The sequence below is a fragment of the Thamnophis elegans genome, chromosome 17, assembly GCF_009769535.1.
Source record: "Thamnophis elegans isolate rThaEle1 chromosome 17, rThaEle1.pri, whole genome shotgun sequence".
Taxonomy (NCBI): domain Eukaryota; kingdom Metazoa; phylum Chordata; class Lepidosauria; order Squamata; family Colubridae; genus Thamnophis; species Thamnophis elegans.
This window is the reverse complement of record NC_045557.1, coordinates 1,441,962-1,462,646: the sequence shown is the minus strand read 5'-3', so window position 1 is coordinate 1,462,646 and position 20,685 is coordinate 1,441,962. Positions and strand designations below refer to the sequence as shown.

The window sequence follows — 20,685 nt, the reverse complement described above, 5'->3', positions numbered from 1 at the left end:
GGGCGCCCCCTGGCGGACAGGGAAGCCACGCGCGGGCAGCCGCCGGCCCCAGCTACGCGCGCGCGCGCCCCCTGCTGGACCAGAGTGGAACGTTTTTTCCCCCCACCCCCCAAAAACGAAACCCCGACGTGAGACGGTGGGGGGGGGATGTCGGTTTACATCCAGACACGTGGACGGGCTTGAGTGGCCCTTCAGACAAACCCTCTGCACGCGCTCCTAAGGGCAACCTTGGCGCCATCTGACTTGCGGGGAATGTGAGGAGCCTCCCCAAACCACCCTGTGGCCAGGTAGATCATAGGTGCTGAGGAAGGAAGGAAGATGATGAAGAGAAAGAAAAGGAAGAAGGGAAGATGATGAAGAGAAAGAAGAGAAGGAAGAAGGGAAGATGATGAAGAGAAAGAAGAGAAGGAAGAAGGGAAGATGATGAAAAGAAAGAAGGAAGTTCTGGCTTCCTACATGGGGTCCAGCCTTCAGAGCAGCATCCGTGATCCAGCCCCCCCCCCCCCGGGGGCTTCGTCCCCAATCCCACCCCACAGACTCTTTTTCAAATTGGCGACCTCGCTTCCCCCCATGGGTCCCATTCTGGGAAGCGGAACCCACCCCTGCTCGGCCCCACAACCCCTTCCCCACTTCTGCAGGGCCAAAAGAGCCTGGGGGTGGGGGGGAAATCCCACTCAGAAAGGAGGCTTGGGGGTCTCTCCCTTAAGGGAGGGGGGGGGGTGCCCAGCAGGACCTGCTCAGGGAGACCTTGGCTGGGCAGGGGGCACATCAAGGGGAGGGCTGGAGGGGCTTTTGCCACCCAGGGGGGGTCCACCCAGGGAAGAAGGCAGCCACAGAATTTTCCGCAGCTCAAAGGAGGCATATAAATATAATCAAATCAAATCAAATCAAATCCTTCTCTGAAGAGTGGGGGGGGGGGGGTTCCAAGGGCCAAAGTTTTAAAGACTTCTTATTCTTGCAAAAAAAGCCCCCCCCCCTTTTCTTTAAAGGATTCCTGACCACCACCTGCTGGGAATAGCTGCTTTTTCCCCCTTTTGTGTGTAAGTGTGGCGTTGTGTTTGTGTATATGGGGGGTTGGGGCACCCCAGAGGTAACAAACCCCAAAGGGCCCAGATAACCGGGGGGGGGGGGCTGTCCCCCCTTCTCCTTTCTCCCAGCTGTTTCCCACTTTTAATGATCACCAAACAATCCGTCCATTCTTTTCTTTAGGGAAAAAAAGGGTTTTTTTTAGGCATCGGGAATGAGGAAGGGGGGGGGCGATGCGCACACACACACACACAAACACACGACAACCCAGGTACAGTGTGAAAAAAAAGTTCATGTTGAGAAAGGGGAGGGAGATTGGGGGGGGGGGGAGACAGGAAAACAGACACCCAGGTCCCATGGTTTTTCGGAACCCATCGCCCTGCAGAGAATTCCGAAGATTCCCACTCGGGGCTCCCTTCGGGCCGCAGAGGACCAAATGAACAGTCACAGTTTTGGCGAATCAAAGGACCCACAAAAGGGAGTTGCGCCCCCCCCCCTCTACACAGACACACACACACACCATCGCAAAGGGACCCCTCCCTGCGAGAACGCCAGTCGTGCCTGAAATTCATTATTACAAGCGGCTTTTGCATTTACGTTTCCCAGGAAGGGGCGCGTCCTGCACAGAGGCCGGGGGGGGGGGGGAGGAGACCCTGTCCCAAAATGGCAATGGGGGGGGGATGCCTCTGCCTGTAAGGAGAAATGGCTGCTGGAAGAGGATGGGGCTCCTGCTCCATTCCTAGAGAGGAAGTTGGTTTGGCCAAGAGCAAGCTGGGGAATCTTGGGGTCTTAAGCCCCCAGCCCACCCCAAGGGGAAAGACTTGGAGCAGGCCCCTGTTAATGGGGAGGGGGCTTCCCAGGGCATATATGTGGACCCCTAAATTCTTGCAGCAGTCTGGTGGAGGGGGCTTGAACCTGTCACCCATCAGCTGCATTCCACGCTTCCTCCCCCCCCCCAGGGATGGGGAGATATCCTGCCAATGCCCCCACCCCCAATTCAAGGGAGGCTGGAGTTGTGCTTCAAGCAGTGAAGAATCAGGGAAGAGGGATGCTTAGCACCCCATCTTTGCATTCAACTCTCCGGGGAGGAAAATGGGCACCGGGGGGTGGGGTGGGGGGAACCACTTCATTAGTGACACAAGGTACACACACATTCACACAAACACATACACTCTCTCTCTCGCGCCCTGTGCGAGTCCGGAGGTGGGGGAATACTCCCCAACTGCACAGGAGAAACGGAGCCCTAAACACCGGGGGGGGGCTCCTTCCTCCCATCCCCATTCCGTCTCCCCCCGCCCCCGCTAGACCCCCCCAAAATACAGGCGAGGGGCTGGAAAGCAGGGGGACACAGAGGAGGAGGAGGAGGAGTTGTAATACTGAAATAAAAAAGATCCGAGGAAGGGGCCGCCGGGGAGAGCGCGACTCTCGGTTCTGTCCCTCCTCCGGAGGCGAATCTTGACAAGGTCCTTGTGCATGATCCTTCACGTTTGGGGGGGGGGGAGAGACGCAATGCCCCCCCCATCCCCATTTACAATCCAAAGTCTCCCAGGGCCCCTCCTGCGGCTGCCTCCCTCTTTCTTGCAGAGGCCCAGCCCAGCGGCCTCCGTCCAGTCTGTCCCGGACCCTGGGCCGGGAGGAGGAGGAAGGGGTGGGGAGACAGGAGAGCCACCGGAAGGGAAGGTTTGGTTCCGGCCGTCACATGATGCCGTTGGTGAGGTACTGGAAGCCGTCGTAGAGCTTGGTGGTGAGCGAGCGCATGCTTCCGTCCACCAGCTGTTCGATCAGCACCTGCAGCTGCTCCTCCGTCATGTTCATGTGGAAGCGCTCCTTCAGGTTCCGGATGGTGCTGGAGCCGTGGAAGCAAGGAAGCTGGGAGCCTGCCGGGGGGGGGGGGGGGGGGGGACAGCAAAGAGAGGTCAGGGGTTCTCCGACAACTCGCCGAAGGAGAGTTACACTTGTAGATCAAATAAACGATGGAACGGAATCATTAAAGGATGCGGGAGAAAGGACAGAATGCAATGCGAACAGCAAAAAATTAAAATATTTTTAGATAATTAAACAGAATTGCTAAGTTGTTCCACAGCAAGCCATCCCAATTATCTCCCCATTCTCCAGCCCTGTTTGAATGAGATGTTTTGGTAACCCATCACCCTGCAACGGTTGGGTAGATGGAGCGTGTGAACTTCCCTTCCCAGTTATTGCAGCCTCTGGGCGTCTCCAGAGGGCACAAAGATCGCTTCCCACAGCCCCTCCCCCCCATAGTTCTCCACAGACTGGACTCTAGCGAAGAAGAAGTACAGGCTCCCCCCTCCCCCAAGGACCCCAGCCCACCTTGCTGCATGATCTCCACGATCTGCACCACCTTGTCCATGTGTTTGCGAGCGGCGATCAGGCCCTGCAGCATCAACATCTTGAAGTAGTTGAACATGTCTCCCCCAATGCCGCCCATCACCTGCGGGGAAGGAGGGAGGGGCACATTGCAAGGCAGGAAGGGGTCTCCCTTCCCCAAAGAATTCTCAAGGCTTTCAGAGAAAGGCTCCCCTCTGTTACAGGTAGCTCTCAGCTCACTTTAACAGAATCCAAAATTTCTGTTCTTAACTGAGACATTTAAGTGAATTTCCCTCATTTTACAACCTTTCTTGCCACAGCTGTTAAGTGAATCACTGCGTCAGTTAAGTGAGGAAGGCGGTTATTAAGCGAATCAGGCTTTCCCGAGGATTTGAGAAGGCCACAAGGGTCATTAAGTGTGACAAGTGGTCATAACTCAATTTTTTCAGTGCCGTTGCACGTTCAGTCACTAAACGGACTATTGCAAGTCAAGGACGACCCGAACAGGTAGTCCTCAGTTTACGGATGTAACGGAGCCTACCCCTTACGGTCGCAGAGCAGGACATCATGTGCCCGCCCGTAATTCCACGGAATTGCCTTCCCAGAGGGTTTCTCGGCCCTTCCCTCCGAGCGGCGCCAACTTACATCCACAAACTCGGCGGTCAGTTTGAAGGCCGAGGTTTCGAAACCCAGATTACGGGGGGAGCTGGAGAGGATGAAGCCGAAGTCGATGTGGATGATGTGGCCGTGCGCGTCCAGCAGGATGTTGCCGTTGTGCCTTGGGGGGGGGGGGGGAATGATCAGGCTTTTGGGTTTTTTGCAAAAGAAGTCCCAACTCTCCCCTCGTGCCAGTGTTCTAATTCCATTCAATTAAACGTATCTTGGGCAGGAGATTTTCAAGGGCCCTCCAGCCTCACCTGTCCTTCACCTGCAGCAGGTAGCAGACCAGGCAGTAGCCGGCGCAGCTCTGGACGAAGTTGCGCTGGGCGGTGAGGAAGCCCTCGGAGGTGAACTGGCCGTGCTCCTGCAGGAAGAAGTCCAGCAGGGAGAGCTGGGACTGCTTCTTCACCTGGTGGATGGAGACGGCGTTGACCACCGGCTCGATCATGCCGCTGTCGGCGGAGATGACCAGGATTTTGTAAGGCTTGATCCACAGCGGGACTCTCTCCTGCTCCCAGATGGCCTGCAAGGGAAGACCGGAGGGAGGGCTGGACGGACCCGGAGGCTGCGGTCAAGCACCAAGGGGGGGGGGCGGGATTTCCTCCCCCGCCTAGTCTTCATTCCAAAAGCAGGGGGAGGAGATTCGAAGCCCCCTGACCCATCACATCTGGGGTGGAAGCAAGACCCCCAGATATATCTCGTCTTGGCTTGCTTGCTTCCTTCTTCCCTCTTTCCTTTCTTTTTCCCTCCCTCCATCCCTCCCTCCCTTCCCCTCTTTCATTCCCTCCCTCCCTTCCTTCCCCTCTTTCACTCCCTCCCTCCCTTCCTTACCTGCAGCTGCTTGAGGACTTGGAAGGCCAGCAGCTCCTGCCGGAGGTCGTCCCCGCACTTGACAATCATGGACAGGAGCCGCCAGTTGGGCAGGTGGCCGTAAGGGGAGCCCTCTCGGATCCGCCTGGGGAGAGCAGGGAAAGGCTGAGCCCCTGCTGGTCTCCGCTTGGGCGAGTGGTGGCCCTCCTCCAGGGTTAAGGTTAGGGTTCCGCCCCCCCTGTCCGACCAGCCTAGGAGGCCAACAGACACGGCAGCTGCCTTCACTAGCAGAGGAAGGAGGGCGTGGCCAGCCTCTCCTTTTTCTTCTGCCGACTCCTCTTTTTAATCCTGGAAAGTCTTGCTTAAAGCACCATTTTTCAACCTTGGCAACTTGAAGATGGGTGGACTTCAACCCCCAGAAATCTGCACTGCCGGGGGGACTCTGGGAGTTGAAGCCCACCCACCTTAAGGAAGGTTTAAGAAACCCAGGAAGGGCTTCGTGGCTCAGAGGCCACAGAGAGGGCCGCAGCTGGCCATGCCCACCCCGCCCTCACCTCACTTTCTCCTGCCAGGGCTCCTTCAGGGCGACGGCCGAGGGGTCTTCGGGGTCCCTCTTGAAGGAGGTGGGCGTGTGGGCCAGCTGCTCAGAGAGACGCCGCCTGTGGAAAGGAGCACAGGTCAGCTCTGCTCCTGCCAGGGAGGAGGGCTGAATGGCCGGCTTTCTCAGCTTTTGGGCTGGCCCTGGAGAACTTCCCCGAGGATGGGCTCCAGACAGCACGAGTCCAGACACTCGGACAGGTAAACCTCTGGTCCCAGTGACTGATCCAGGTTCGATCTTGTTTTATCCGTCTTTTTCCCCCAGCCCTGGGATCCAAGACAGGATCATCCCAGGGGTGATCTCCCTCTCTTATTTCAACCAATGGACTCCGTCAGCCTCATTCCTGCCCGCAATAGGCCACCCTACTAGGGCGGCTGGATCCTGTTCTCTTTACCTGATGTCTCCTGCAGCAATGAAAACCGGTTCTTTGCTCTCCTGGCTGGTGATGCTGTCCACCGAGAATTGCGAGATGTTGTCGCAGCTACTGGTGTGTAACTCGGGCAGCTGGAGGGCAGAGGAGGCAGGGCCTGAGTGCCTGAGGGGGACGGTCCGGGATAGCAGCCAAGCACCGGCCCTCCGACCGACTCTCCTCCTTTGAGCCGCCTCTCCGTCCTGGCCCCCCCTCCCTCCATCCGTGGCTCCTCCGCGCCCTGGCCACTCACCTCCACCTGCAGCTCCCCGATGTCGTCCACAGACCAGGCCTCGTCGTCGTTGTCGTAGTTGGGCACGGTGGTGAAGCTGCTGGCGCGCTGCTCGTAGGTGATGCCGCACTCGGGAAGGTTCTCCACCGAGCGGGTGCTGCGGATCCGGTTCTCGGGGATCCGGGCTGGGACGTTCGTGGTGTCAAAGTTTTCGCACTCAAGTACTTCCACGTAGATCAAGTAGGGAGCCTGCGTGCGGGGAAGCCAGATTCATTTAACAATTGCATGATCCACTTAACGGCTGCAGTGATTTGTTTACGGTGGCAAACTCGGCTCCCGAATTGGGCCAATTTAACAACCGCCCCACAGCCAGAAAAACTCCCCCCCCCCTGTGGTCGTAAGTCAAGTCCTGTGAAGTCCACGGAGCCTCTGAGGACACACATACCCCCCGGCCACTGTCCCCTTCCTCCCCCCGGCCCCGTCTCACCTTGTCCTTGGAGTTCAGGACCACCGCCTGGGTGTGGGGCACTCGTACCACGTGGTGGTCGAAGCCGGCGGTGGGCAGCCAGACCCGGGCGGGCAGCTTGTGGTTGAGCAGGGAGAGCTCGGAGATGAGCCTCTGCGTCTTCTGCTCCTTGGTGGGCAGAGTGGTCAGCCGCTTCCCGATGGCCATCAGCGACTTGATGAACTCCCGCTCGGGGGCCAGGCGGACGGGCTGTGTGGGGGGGAGAAAAGAGAGGAGGTGAAGCCCAACCCCTGCCGAGAGATCCCAGGGCTGTCAAGACCCTTTTTAGCTGGGGGGGGGGTGTTCCTTATTTTGCAGAGGGAGGGGGGATGCTCTGGCGATCCCCTCCCTCGAATCGTTCCGGATGCGCTGTGGGGTCCGACCAGCTCTGGCTGTGAGGAGAAGCACCCCCTTCCACCTTTGCAATGACCTCTGAACTGAGCCCCCTTCCTGGGGGGGCTTGTAGAGCAACTGTCTGCAGGAGGAGGAAGAACGGGAGGGGCATCGGACGTCCCCTTCACCATGGCTGACCCTTGCCCTCCGGACGTCCTTGGCTCTCAACGCGCCTCTGCCGGATGGGAAGAGGGAGGCTCCAGCCCACCAGCCCTGCGCCCCGAGGGGAGGATTCGCACCCTCCACTCGTGCCCTTTCCCGGCAAGTCCCTCCGTTTTCCCTCCCACCAAGACCTGGGGCAAAAACTGCCCCTTATCAGCCTCCCTCCTCGAACAAGCGAACCACTGAAGTCACGCCTTTGTGCAGCCCCCCCACCCCAGCCCCAAAAGGGAGGTGCCCTCCTTGGTCTCGAAGCCAACTGGGGGCCCCCAGGAGCAGAAGACCCTCGCTTCGGCCCCCCAGAAAGGGGAGGGGAGGGTTTTGCTTCAGGCTTTTGGCCAGGTGGGGGCAGCACTGAGTGTGGGAAAGGCCATTCGGTGGCCAGGAGGGCAGCGTGGGCATCTTCTCTGCCCGGCTGTGTCCCTGCCACGAACACCTGGCCAGGTCCCAGGGGCCACCTGGGGCATCTCTGATGGGAGTTGGTGGGCTGCTCTGATGGGCAAGGATGAGGCTAAATGAGTCCCCCCCCCGAAGGTGGGGAGTGATGAAAACTAGGGGACCAAGGAGAGCTGTTCATCAGCCCCCCCACTGCCAAAAAACAGGGGCAGCTCTCCAACCCCCCCCCCCTTATAAAACCTCCCACTTCCCTCCAAGGAGTTTTATTCACATTTATTTAGATGAGCATCAACTCTGGAAAGGAGGAGAATGAACGAATTTTACGCAGCAGATTGAAAGTGGGGGGGGGGGTTTGAAACCACTTGCCAAGCCCCCCCTTAATTTTCTCCCCCCCTTTACCAGTCTCTCCCTGATGGAGAAGGGGGGGGAGTATAGAAGTTTGCAGAAGGGGGGAAAAAAATCAAAATTTGATTGGCGTAGCAAAATTTCAGCAGAAAGAAGAAGGAGGGGAAATAATAATAATAATAATAATATATATATATATAGCAATTCTGAATTTGAGGCAGCAAAGGAAGAGCCGAACATTCGCACCAGACCCCCAGGACATGCTAAATCAAAAAACAATCTCGGGTCCCCCCAAAACAGCATTTCCTCTTTCTTTTTTTTCGGATGAAGTTCTGGGGTGGGGGGGTGTCTCTGGTCAGTCGTGGGAACGGCCCAAACTTTTAGAACTTTTAGAACTTTGCAAGAGAAGGAAGATGGCGTGGGGGGGGGGGTGAAGGGATTACGGGGGCCTCTGCGACGGTTGAAAGTCTGAAGTTCAAATGTGAAGTGATTTGGGGGGGGGTCCATCCACCCTTAAAATCCTTAAAGCGGGAGGGGGGCTGTGGTAGAAGCAGGAGAGGCATTTTTGGGGAGGAAGTGGGAGCTGTGCTTTGGTCATGCAGAATTAAGATCCTGGCATGCACGTGACGGTGGTGTGGGTTTTTTTTGGGGGGGGTGCTGGAAGATGAGAGAGGCACCGCCCACAATGCCCCCCCCCAGTGCAGGATCTCACTTGCAAAGGGGGAGGAGGAAGAGGGGGGGGGAGACCTTGTGATGCCAAGGCTGATCACGAGAGAGGAAATGCTGCTGGGGGAGGGAAAGGGGGGGGGGCTGAGTGGGGTCACAAGGTGGGGGGGAGACAGGAAAGAGGCAGGCAGCCGGGTTGAGTGGGGAGGGGGGGGGGCGGAAGTAGGGCGGGGTGGGGGGGCACTTACGGAACAAAATGTTCTATCGAGACTTTCTGAGCTCGATGAGAGTTCCTGGGAAATGAACGAGAGGGGGGGGTGAGGGGGGGGGAGGAAGGGATGGATTTCCAGGGGGGGAGGGAGGAAAGTTGAGGAGAGAAAAGGCGAGAGTTTAAAAAAATCAGCTCTTCGTACACGCCCCCCCTCCTCTTCCTGCCCCCCCACCCCCACCCCAACTGCATCCGACAGAAGAAACGGGGGGTCGCTTCTTTGGGGTTCTGACGGGGAAAGGCAGCCTTAAAAAGCTAGACTGCTCCTGGAGAGGGAAGCTCCACCAGCTCCGATGGAGGAGGGCCAGGTCCCGGGTGAGGTCAGGGGCCCTTCTGCCAATGTCACGGCCCTCCACTCGGGGAGTGGGGGAAAGAAACCCGGGGGCTTGGGAGCCATGGGGCGGATGGAGGGGGGGGGCAAAGGGGTCCCTGCTGCAAGAGGGAGATGCCAGGAGGAGGGAGGAGGAGGGCCTGCGGGGTGTGTGTGTGTGTGTGTGTGTCTTGGCTGGTCTTAAAGAAAGTAAGCTTTGGATGGGGGACCACCAGGAGATCCAGAGTGGAAATAACAGCATCGAGAGGCCTTTGGGAAGCAGCATCCAAGCCAAGACCCCCAGGGCAATCTTGGCCGAAAAAGTCCCAAGGAGGAAAGTCACAGGCTGGTCTCTGTGATCTGCCCCTGCTCCCCCCCCCCGGTTTATGCAAGAACCCCCCCAACTCCCCCCCCCAGGAGCTGTGGGGCCTTGTGGAAACCAGTTGCAACACTTCCTCCAACGTGGCCCGTTTTCAGTTGAGCCACAACTTGACAGGTGATGGAAGAGAGGAACTAAAAACAGCCCTCTGGACTCTGCCCCACCTTGGCTCCTCCGGGGGGGGGGAGGAGGGGGGGCTCCCCAGGCTGCCCTCTTGGAGGAGGTGGGGGCTTCCCCTCTTGTGACGCAGACCTGACCCCAACCCGGAGAAGTTGGATTCCAGCAAACTCATCAAAATGAAGAACACAGGAAGGAAGGAAGGAAGGAAGGAAGGAAGGAAGGAAGGAAGGAAGGAAGGAAGGAAGGAAGGAAGGAATTGAGGGAGGGAAGAGATGGGGAGGAAAATGGGGAGGAAGGAAGAAAAAGATAAGAGAAGGAAGGAAGGAGATTTGAAGAGGAAGGAAGGAAGGAAGGAAGGGATGGAGATGGGGAGGAAAATGGGGAGGAAGGAAGAAAAAGATGAGAGAAGGAGATTTGAAGAGGAAGGAAGGGAGGGAGGGAGGAGATGGGGAGGAAGGAAGAAAAAGATGAGAGAAGGAAGGAAGGAAGGAAGGAAGGAAGGAAGGAAGGAAGGAAGGAAGGAATTGAGGGAGGGAAGAGATGGGGAGGAAAATGGGGAGGAAGGAAGAAAAAGATAAGAGAAGGAAGGAAGGAGATTTGAAGAGGAAGGAAGGAAGGAAGGAAGGGATGGAGATGGGGAGGAAAATGGGGAGGAAGGAAGAAAAAGATGAGAGAAGGAGATTTGAAGAGGAAGGAAGGGAGGGAGGGAGGAGATGGGGAGGAAGGAAGAAAAAGATGAGAGAAGGAAGGAAGGAAGGAAGAAAGGAAGGAAGATAGAAAAAAAAAAATCTATGTTTCCAAAACTCTTATTTTCCCTTTTTTCACTATTCACATCTTCTCCTCCTAGGACCAAATTTCAGGGAAACCGCCTGAGCCTCCAGGCGCCTTCGCTCTGTCAGCTGGTAGATGGGCAGGATTCCAAAACCCATCATCCTGAGCTGACTCAGCCCCATGCCAAGGCTGCCTTCCTGGGCTGACCTCTCACCCGTCCGTCCCCCCCAGGGCAGACGCTGCCACTGTCCTCCAAGCAAACAGGAAGTGGCTCCTGGGGTGGGGCCGCCCCCCTCCCGCCCCACAGCCTCCCTCTGACTCACAGGTTTTCGGCTGCCAAAGGTTACCTGTGTGGGTGTGGCCAGGGGGGGGGAGGGGGAGAGGCTGGGCCCCTTTCCTCCCAAGGGGGGAGGGGGAAGGAGCTGCCTTCGATCGGGGGGGGGGGGGGCCTCCAGGGGCTTGGCATTAGAGTGGGGGGCTGGAGGTGCCCCCTCCAAAGGGGTTGAAGGGGCCAAAGCAACCTCGGATCAGATTTTGAGGCATCGTTCAAACGAAACATGTGGCTGGTTATCAGAAGGGGAGAAAGAAAGAAGAAAGAAAGAAAGAAAGAAAGAAGGAAGGAAAGGAGAGAGAGAAAGAAAGAGAAAGAAAGAGAAAGAAAAAGAAAAAGAGAGAAAGAGAGAAAGAGAAAGAGAGAGAGAGAGAAAGAAAGAGAAGGAGAGAAAGAGAAAGATTAAGAGAGAGAGAAAGAGAGAATGAAAAAGAGAAAAAGAGAGAGAATGAAAAAGAGAAAAAGAGAGAAAGAGAAAGAGAGAGAAAGAAAGAGAAAGAGAGAAAGATTAAGAGAGAGAGAAAGAGAAGGAGAAAGAGAAAAAGAGAGAGAATGAAAGAGAAAGAAAAAGAGAGAAAGAGATAAAGAGAGAGAGAAAGATCACTGTTTTCTATGAGGTTTTTCCCCTCTTTCCAGTCTAGTTTTTAACCCTTTCCTTCCTTGGCTAGGAGTTGGGGGTGGTGGCCTTTGGGGTCCGGGGGGGGGGGGGGGCAGACTCTGGGCCGGCCTTTGAAGTGGCCGGAGAGGAGCAGGCGGCCAGGAGAGGCTGCCAAGACCGCCTGGCCTGAATGGAGCTGGGTGTCCATCAGCCGTTCCCAGTCCCAGCCGCCTCCTGGCGTCCGGCTGGCTCTCTATCGGCCCATTGTGCTCGGCCCAACAATGAACTGGCCGGCAGTTCAACAGGGAGGGCGCGGCTGGGGGGGGGGGTGTTGCAGAGAGGGAGGGGGGCAGGAGAGTCAGCTGAAGCCTTGGCCTGCGCATCAGGAGACGGAGCCCGTCCAGCCTCCGGTCTTGCAGGGGGAAGGAAGTGGGGTCCCGGGGGGAGGGGCTCCCCACTTGGCCTGCCCTGACCGCTGGCGGCTCAGCCTGGCCTCCCTTACGGGGCTGTTGTGAGGAAGAGGCGGGAGGGGAGGGCTGGGGGTCAGGAGGAGGGAGAGAGACAAACGACGCTTGTTAAAGAAAAAAATGGTCTCCAAAAACCAGCTAGAAGATGATGAAGAAGTTTCCCCTTAAGAGTTGGTGGGGGCCCTGGAGGTCACCTAGCCCACCCCCACTGCTCCAGCAGGAGCTCGCAGACCGTCTCAGGCCAAAGGCTGCCCGACCTCCTCCTCCTTCCTCCCCCCCCCCCCCAGCAGCAGCCCCACAAGCCCCCCTCTGCGGAGACCTTCATCCCTGGCCTGAATTATCCACCTGAAGTGGCCCCCGGGGGCCGTTTCTCCGGCTCTCACGGGGGACCCAGACAGCAGGCCAGCTCCTCGGTTTCACGGAGGGCCCCCAGGCCAGGGGGATGCTCCGCCCCCCCTGGAAATCCCCCCAAGATGGCTTTTGGGGCACAGGCACTGCCCAGCTGGCAAATCTTGGTTATTTTAATTTCTGTGGTCAGTTTGTCCAGAAACTTCCCCTCGAAGGTGACGGTGCTTTCGGCTGGGAACCCACAAAAAAACAAGCGAGCCGGGGGGGGGGGGGAGCATTTTCCTTCCAGACTGTGACAGCAACAAGAAAGCACAACACAGCGTTCAACGGAATGGGAGCTGTGGACAAGACAAGACGGACCCACAACTTCCTTTCTGACAGGCCCCTCCTTGAAGGCGATTTTTCGGAGTATAAGATGCACCTATTCCCCCCCCCCTAAAAGAGGGCGGAAATTTGGGTGCATCTGATACACCCACCCACCGTCCCCGTCCCCCCTTTGGCCTCTGCCTCCCGGCAATTTGCCTCCGTGCAGCCAACGGGGAAAATGGGGCTTGTGGAGGCTACAATCGGCTACAGCAATCCCGGCAGCCTGAAACAGCTGATGATCAGGAAGGTTAAACTGAAAGTGAAACTTGCTGTTTGCTGCAAGGAGGCAAACTGCTGGGAGGCAGAGGGAGGTTTTCCCCCTTGCTTTCCTCCCACAAAAACTAGGCGAGTCTTATACTTCGGAGCATCTTATACTCCGAAAAATACGGTAACTCTCCGTCTTCGGGATGAACCGGTCGGTTGTCAGTGCGGGAAAGACAAGATAACAGGGGGCCCGCATGCATTAGGGGACACCTAGGCAGGTTCCGCCAGCGACACACAGCCACCGTGACCGACCCCCCCCCACAAATCCCCATCCCCCCTCCCCCGCCCACCCGCGAAGGAAGCCCAGCGGGGGTCCCGGGCGGGCGTTTACCTCCTCCTCGTTCTCCACCTTGGGGTTGCTGGCGGTGCGCTTCAGGTTGCTGCCCAGGCTGACGCTGACGGTGGCGTCCGACTTGGAGCGCTGGTGAGTCCGCTTGGTGGGGGAGAGCCCGGCCTCGGGGGCCGGCCCCAGCGGGGGAAGCTCCCTCTTCCGGGCGGCCGGCTTCAGCTCGTCGGAGAGGATGAGCTTGCGCAGCTTGGTGCCGCGCGAGTGGCGCTGGGTGGAGATGTGCATGTCGGAGGAGTAGGCGCCCAGCAGCAGGGCGCACTGCAGGGAGAAGTTGATGCTCTGCCGGCAGCGGTGCACGATGTAGGGCTTGATGGCGTCGCCCACGTCCTCGTCCATGTGGATGTACATGTTGAGCAGCTGCGGCAGGTAGAAGCCGACCTCCTCGTGGCGGAAGTAGAAGAGCCGGTTGCCGATGTAGGCCTGCACGCCGGGCTCCTTGGAGTTGTAGAGGTAGGAGATGGCCATGGAGATGTCGAAGAGCTTGGACTCGAAGAGCCGCAGCAGCCACGACTGCTTGGCCGAGTTGTTCTTCTGGCGCAGCCGGACGCCCTTGACGGAGTTGGGGGGCTGCTCGTCCTCCTCCCAGATCTTCTCGGGGGGGTCGTCCAGGCACTTGATCTCGCAGCAGTCGCCGTTCAGCCCCGGCCAGCGGCCCCCGCCCTTCCTGTCCTTGGCCCGGATGGAGCCGTCCGGCGAGACGCAGTGCATCAGCTTGACCTTCTCCAGGACCTCCTGGCAGGCCTTCTGGGCCACCTCGGGGTCGATCACGGCCAGCTCGCCCACCCCTTCCGTGATGACCCCCAGGGCCGGCCCACCGCTGTCTCCCGGGGGCGCCACGGGGGCCGAGGTCTCCGCTGGGGTCTCCTCTCCCGGAGGGGGGTCTTCTGCGGTGGAGTGACTCATGTCCACTGGTGGGCCTGTCCTCTTTCACAGCTGGAAAAACAGGAGAAGGGGTGGCCTCTGTTTTAGGGGGTTCAAAGAAAGACCCAAACCCACTTTTGCCACCCAGAGCCCGGAGGGATTTCCCAGGACAACAGGACATCATTTTCCAATTAGAAAGAAAGAGAAGTGGGGAGAAGGAACAGCAGAGGCCTCTAGAAGAACCCTTGGCTCCCGCTTAGTGACCAGGCTCTCACAACAGTGTCCTGAAGGTCTCGGCCACTTTAAGACTGGTGGGCTTCCACTCAAGACCCCCTGCCTGAGGAATTCTGGGAGTTGAAGTGTTGAAAGGTTGGAGACAAAGCAAATTCACATTCGCTTGGAAAAATACACAGGAAGCAAAATCTGCACCTTGGCTGGGGACGGACTCAGCTCGGCCAGGTCTGAACGGGGCCTGAGAGCACCAGAGGGCAGGACTTTGGCCCAGAGCTGAAGGGTGGGGTCTTCTAGAGCCCCCCCCCACAAAAAAAGGGTCAACAGTTTGATCCCACTTGCAACCTCCTGTCGTGGCATCCTGGAGATGCCACTTATGGCTTCTGCACGTGGCTGTGGTCACTCATCCCCTCCGGAGGATCCTGAAAAGGTCCCAAGGGCAGGACCCCCCCCCCCATCGTCTCTCTCTGTCTCTCTCTCTCCCTCCCTCTCTGTCTGTCTCTCTGTCTCTCTCTTTCCTTCTCTCTCTCTCTCCCTCTCTCTCTGTCTGTCTCTCTGTCTCTCTGTCTCTCTCCCACACACACAGTTCCTTTTCCCCCCAACTGGCTCAAAATTAGCAACCAGAAAACTGTTGGAGTGGGGAAGGAAGGAAGGAAGGAAGGAGGAAATGGGAGGGATGGAGGAAAAAAGAAAGAAAAAAGAAAGAAAAGCAATTAGAACCAACAGAATTTGGCAGGACTTTACAAGAAGAGAAAGGATTCTCCAAGGTCCGCAAAGGGGGAGGAGGAAGAGGAGGAGGAGAGCCGAAGAAGGCCTCCACTGCCTGGGGCTCTGCCCAAAACAGGGATCCTCGCCCAAGGGGGCTCCTCTCCGGGACCCTCCAAGGGGAGGCGGCCTCTGTGTTCGAGAGACGCAGCTGCCCTCCAAGGGAGCAAACCTCATCAGTTAAAATAGATGCTCTATTTAAAGTGATTAAAACTTCATCCTCTTAAGAGCATCCGAGGAGCCGGAGCTGAACCTCTGCCAAGACCCCAAACTGGGCCAAGCCCGAGGCGGATCCGCCCCCCCCCACTCCCACGAGGGACAGGGGACCCACGGAAGAACCAGCCCCGACCTGGCTTAGCCCCTCCGAGACCCTCGCCTGGCACGGCTCCCCTCCCAAGATTAAAGCCCCCACAGGCCGCCTCTAATCCGGCTCTCTCCTGAAAGGATCCCCTCCTCCTCCTCCTCCTCCTCCTGCCAAGCCCCAGAGGCCGGCTGGCGGATCACAAGGCCGGCCGGGAATTGGAGGCCTCCCTGCTAATCGGAGGGCAAAGTTGAGTCCACGGCAAATTCCGGGCTTATCATCCGGATCCTTTCTACGCAGGCAAGTAGCGCTTCTCTCTAGCAATTCTGCCTCCAGACAGACACAGAGAGAGAGAGAGAGAGAGAGAGAAAGAGGGAGAAAGGAAGGAAGGAAGGAAGGAAGAGAGAGAGAAAGAGAAAGGAGGGAAGGAAGAAAGGAAGGAAGGAAGGAAGAAAAAAAGAGAAGGAAAGAAAGAAAGAGGAGGAAAGAGAGAGAAAGAGAAAGGAAGGAGGGAAGAAAGAAAGAAAAAGAAAGAAAGAAAGAAAGAAAAAGGAAGGAAGGAGGGAAGAAAGGAAGAGAAAGAAAGAGAAAGAAAGAAAGAGAAAGAAAGAAGAAAGAAAGAAAGAGAAAGAAAGAGAAAAATAAAGAAACAAAGAAAGAAAGAAAGGAGGAAAGAAAGAGAGAGAGAGAAAGAAAGAGAAAGAAAGAAAGAAAGAAAGAAAGGAAGAAAGAAAAAGGAAGGAGGGAAGAAAGAAAGGAAGAAAGAGAAAGAAAGAGAAAGAAAGAAGAAGAAAGAAAGAAAGAAAGAAAGAAAGAGAGAGAGAGAGAGAGAGAGAGAGAGAGAGAGAGAGAGAGATGTGGGATTTTTTTAACCAACAGGAAAATCAATTTAATCCACTGGGGGATTTTTTTGGTGTTGCCAGTTTCCAAAGCTGCCATCCGCCCCTCACCACGACTGATCCACCGATTGAAGCCCTTCCTAACATCATTGGGTCCAAAATGCAGGCTCTTCTTTGCCGAAGGAGTGGGGGGGGTCTCTTAGGGCCGAGGTGCAAGTCAGCCCCCCCACCCACCCTCCACCCAGGTGCCCTCCCTCAAAGGGAGTACAGAGACCAAGAAACCGGAGCTCGGCAGCTGCCGGAATCTGCATCTGGGAGGGGGGGGGAGGCTTGATGGGCTGAGTCGAGGCCAGCTCAGCCCCGCACAGATGCCCACCTGCAAACGCTCTCCGCCTCTCCACCCGGCTTACAGGTAGAGTGCCCTCGAACACAGAGGCTCCACTCCATCCAAAGTTTAAAATTCCATGCGCCTCCGGTCTTTCCCCCCCTTTCTTAACTCGCAAGCGTTGCTGGGAGTGTTTCGGGAGCTCCTCTCCCCCCAAGTTCATCACACAGGGACGGCCATCGGCCCATGCAAGCAGCCCCCCCCCTCACTCAGACATCTGCAGGCATCTGTTTCCCATTACGGGGCCTGCCTTTCTCCCCTGCTCAGCGCTTGGCGGATTTCACCAACGCCCTTCGCCTCCCCCCAAAAAATAAGACCAAAAGTACGGCCATCATCAAGAGTCACGTGCACCGTGCGCCAAGCGTCCCTCGCTCCGTGTCGAACCCCCCATTTCAAGAGCCGGTTTGGGGAATTGGGGGTGGGAGAGTCGAGAGGGGATCGGGGCTGTCAGCCCAGATGAACAGAACAAGACACTTTCTCTTTGGGAGAAGAAACCAGAGGGGTCTTTCCGCATTCACGCCGCAGTGCTCAAGAGGGACTAGGAAGTTGCTCAGTCCTACAACCGTCCCCCTCAAGCTGCATCCTTCTTCTTCTGCCACCCTCTGACTTCCCCCGTGCATCCATCTCAAGTTTCTAGCCCTCTCTCTTCTGGTTCCCTACTCCGCCTTTTCCTCCCGAGTTAGCCACTCAAAAGAGAAGGGGGCCACTCCCAAAGAAGGCCCCGCGCCCAGCCAACCACGCAGGGCAGAAGACGGTGCTCCCCTCCGGGGGAACAGCCTGGGCCCCCGCTTCAACGAGAGGAATTGCCGCCTTCCATAAGCCCCCCCACCCCAGCTGGGCAATATGGGTCCACCGCACAGGAGATGCACCCTGGCACCCATGGAAGGAAGGAGCCACGGATGTTGACGCCTCACCTTGGGAGCAGGACTTGAACCCTCAGCCGCTCCAGGAAGGAGAGGGGGGGGGGAAGCGGCCTCCTCTTTCCCAGGCGGAAGAAAGGCAAGTCCAGGCAGCCGTGTGGCTGAGTCACACGGTTCTCCCGGGGCCCCTGCCAGCCCGTGAGTCACCCACAGACACGCGTGTGGGGAAACCACTTGGTGGGGTGGGTGGAGGGGGTCATTCCCCTCGTGGCCCCCACCTGTCGGGAACAGCGGCACTGACTCAGCACAGGTGGAGGGCAACCGCTCTGTTCTCAGCCGGGCCGGTTGTGCGAACTCACCCTCTGCGGCTCACAAGCCACCATTCATAGCCACAAACTGGCTTGCTGGAAAACACAGGGGGACGATGCCCGATCGGGGCCGAAGTGGAAATCCTCGGGGAGGCCCAAGAGGAGGCCGTCCACTTTAAACTCAACTAAGGATTTTAAGGGGGGGGGGGGCTTTTCTGAAGGGGGGAGAGAGAAAGAAGCGCTTAGGAAGTGGCTTCATCCAAGAGAGAGATGTTAAAGCCGCGCCACTTGCCTGTTTCATTTCTATCTTCTCGGCCCCTCGGCCCGGTTCGGACGCGCCTCCGCGGCACCGGTGGAGTCGGCCATCTTCAGAGGGCGGGGGGGGGGACACTCGCCAAGGGATTCGGCTGGAGGATGACTCTTCACAGCTGCTGGGGAGAGGAGAGAAAAAGGAGAGAGGAAAAAGAGGGGGTCTCGGGGGGTGCTTGGAAGTCAGCCTCAGCCCCTCCCTCCCCTCTGACTTCTGGCAGGAGCCCTGTAACTGGAGATCCCTCCTGGAAAGCAGAAATCCTGGAAGGACATTTGGCGCACGCAGCTTGCAAAGAGACCCCCCCCCCTGTTTCCCCCCCCCCCCTAGGACGGAGGGGATGCTTCCCTTCCGGCGACCAGAGCTAAATCCAAGCCGATTCCAGGCTTCCAGGTGATGAAGAACCCGGGTGGGTGGGGGGACGTTCCCAGCGGGCGGAGGTAGCAAGCCAGGTATCCCTTTGGGATCCAGCCGCTCGCTCACCTGGCCAAGCACCCCCGCACACACACAGACACACACAAACACCTGCCTGGCTGGGCAGCTGTCATCACCCTCCGAGAAGCCAATTTGCATCTTTATAAAAGCGGGGAGTGTAATTAAGGCTGCCTTAAACACACTCTCCAAACTTGCTTTGCGGCAAAAAAAACTCCAGACGTCTCTCCCAGGACGTCCCGGCGTTAATGGAGGAGCTTGGCAGAGAGGAGGAGGAGGAGGAGGGTGGGAAGGAGAGCAGCCGCAGTGGGGTCTCCGGCGCAGACCCTCCAAAGGGGGGGCTTTCGCATCCAAAGACCCAGTGGGAGTCTCAGCATTGCTCAACTTTGATTCCCATCATCCCCCCCCTCCCCAATCACCCCCACCCCCTGCAGGGACGGAGCTCTGCCTCCAAGCCCACCCCTCATAGGGGGGGGGGAGACTCCAGCACCCCCCACCCCCACCCCAAAGACCCCGGAGTCCCAGCATTGCTCAACTCTGATTCCCATCATCCCCCCCCCTTCCCCGATCTCCCCCCAACCCTGCAGGGAGGGAGCTCTGCCTCCAAGCCCACCCCCCATGGTGGGGGGGAGACTCCAGCCCCCTCCCCACCCCCAGAACGGGGGGGGGAGGAGACCAGGCTTCCCAGCGGGCGAGACTCCAGAGCCCATGGCTTTGCTGGGATGATGGGAGTGGGAGTCCAGGGCCTCCTGACCGCTGCAGAGGGCCTGGGGAAGGGTCCTCCAATGGGTCCCCTGCCCATTCCCCTCCGGTGCAGCTGCCAAGGGGAGGAAGCGGCGCCTCTTCCGCCGGCAGCGATTTTGCAAGAGACCCCGCAGGAGCTGCGACGTTTGCAACAACGCACCCCCCCCTTTGCAAGCCTCTGTGTGTGTGTGTGTGTGTGTGTGTCCCGAGGAGGGGGGGGGAGGAAGCACCCAAAGGGAGGGGAGGGGGGAGACCTGGGGGGGCAAAGGGGGGGGGGCTTTGCAAAAGTGGGGGGGGTCTCTTGGGGGGGCGCATCTGCTCCAGGTGCCCCCCACCCTCTTTGCGGGGTCCTGGGGGGCGGAGAGGAGAAGGGCAAAGGCGGGGACGGTCTCCAGCTGCCCCGGGACTACACCCCCCATCATCCCCTACCAAACGAACCTCCCCACCCACCCACCCACTCGCAGGGAGGCTCCTCCGCCGCCAGGGGGTCCCCAGGAGGGGTGGGGGGAGACGCCCCCTCCCTCCTCTGCGCCCCTGCGGGAGGACTCCAGAGCCCATCGGCCCCCGCCGCACTCACCGCGCCGCCGCCGCCTCTGCCGGGCCCAGCCGGGGCTGCCCGCGCCGCGCCTGAGGGTCCTTCGCGGGAAAGGAAGCGGGGCGGGGCCAAGGGGGGGGGAGAAAAAAAGGAGAGAAAAAAAAGGAAGGGGGGGGTCGCCGCTTCCTTCGGGGGTCCCCTCGTCGCCCCTCTCCCCCCCACCCTCGAGTCCAGCGAGACCCCCGCGCGGAGAGGCGGCGGAGGGGTGGCCGCGGCGGTGCCTGCGCGGAAGGGCCAAGCAGGGCGCATGCGTGGCGGCGCCTCATTCTTTCGCCCCCCCCACACACACACTCCCTTCCCCGGGGAGAGGCGCTTGTGCGCAGGCGCGTGCGAAGAGGCTCCTCCTCCTCCTCTTCCCCGGGGATCCGCGCGCGCCTCTCTGGGCTCGCGTGGAACAAGCGCTCTTCGCCCCCCCTTCGCCCACGCAGCCCGAATGCAAGGGGCGCTTCGAAGTGCAATAGCCCAGGAGTTAATTCTGCCCCCCTGAAACAAGTTGGGAGGCGCAGCTGGAAAAGGGGGCGCTGGGGGAAAGATTCCCCCTCCCCTAATTCACTTCCATGCATCTGGAGCATCCTCCGAATTGGTCTGCTCCAACTGCTTGCTCCAGAGGACTGAGATAGAGTGCGCCTGGCTGGGGCAGCTCCATTGTCCCTGCGGCCCCGTTTTAACAAAGGCACCCCGCAAATTGCAAAAAAAAAAAAGACCCCCCACCCACCCACCCCGGGCCCTTTTCCTCCCCACCCACCCACCCCGGGCCCTTTTCCTCCCTGCAAACTCCCTCCTTAAAGCGAAGACAAGAACCGCCTTGGGTTAAAATCAAATAATCTTTAATAAAAAATAAATTAAGATTTGGACAGGGGGGGGAAATGAAGGGGACAAACAGATGGGCAAAACTAATCGGCATACATTCAGCTTTATCATAGACATTTCTCTCTATATAAAATATATAGATTTATATT

The 20,685-nt window shown here is 58.3% G+C and overlaps 1 protein-coding gene across 3 annotated transcripts; it reads right to left on the bottom strand.

Annotated features, from left to right (window-relative positions):
• Positions 1-1,300: 1,300 nt before the first annotated feature.
• PI4KB (phosphatidylinositol 4-kinase beta) lies at positions 1,301-19,938 on the bottom strand. Of its 3 annotated transcripts, none has more exons than XM_032234068.1 (13): positions 19,709-19,938; positions 17,941-18,079; positions 13,081-14,031; positions 8,776-8,820; positions 6,551-6,778; positions 6,085-6,312; positions 5,817-5,926; positions 5,379-5,483; positions 4,846-4,969; positions 4,272-4,537; positions 4,000-4,132; positions 3,358-3,478; positions 1,301-2,903 (listed from the first exon to the last, which is right to left on the bottom strand). In XM_032234068.1, the coding sequence occupies exons 3-13, from the start codon at positions 13,999-14,001 to the stop codon at positions 2,722-2,724; spliced, it is 2,463 nt and encodes an 820-aa protein (XP_032089959.1). In that variant the 5' UTR covers positions 14,002-14,031; positions 17,941-18,079; positions 19,709-19,938; the 3' UTR covers positions 1,301-2,721. The 3 variants fall into 3 exon arrangements, with proteins under 3 accessions (XP_032089959.1, XP_032089958.1, XP_032089960.1); XM_032234067.1 differs by having other exon boundaries at positions 17,941-18,076; XM_032234069.1 differs by lacking the exon at positions 8,776-8,820 and having other exon boundaries at positions 17,941-18,076.
• Positions 19,939-20,685: the final 747 nt, after the last annotated feature.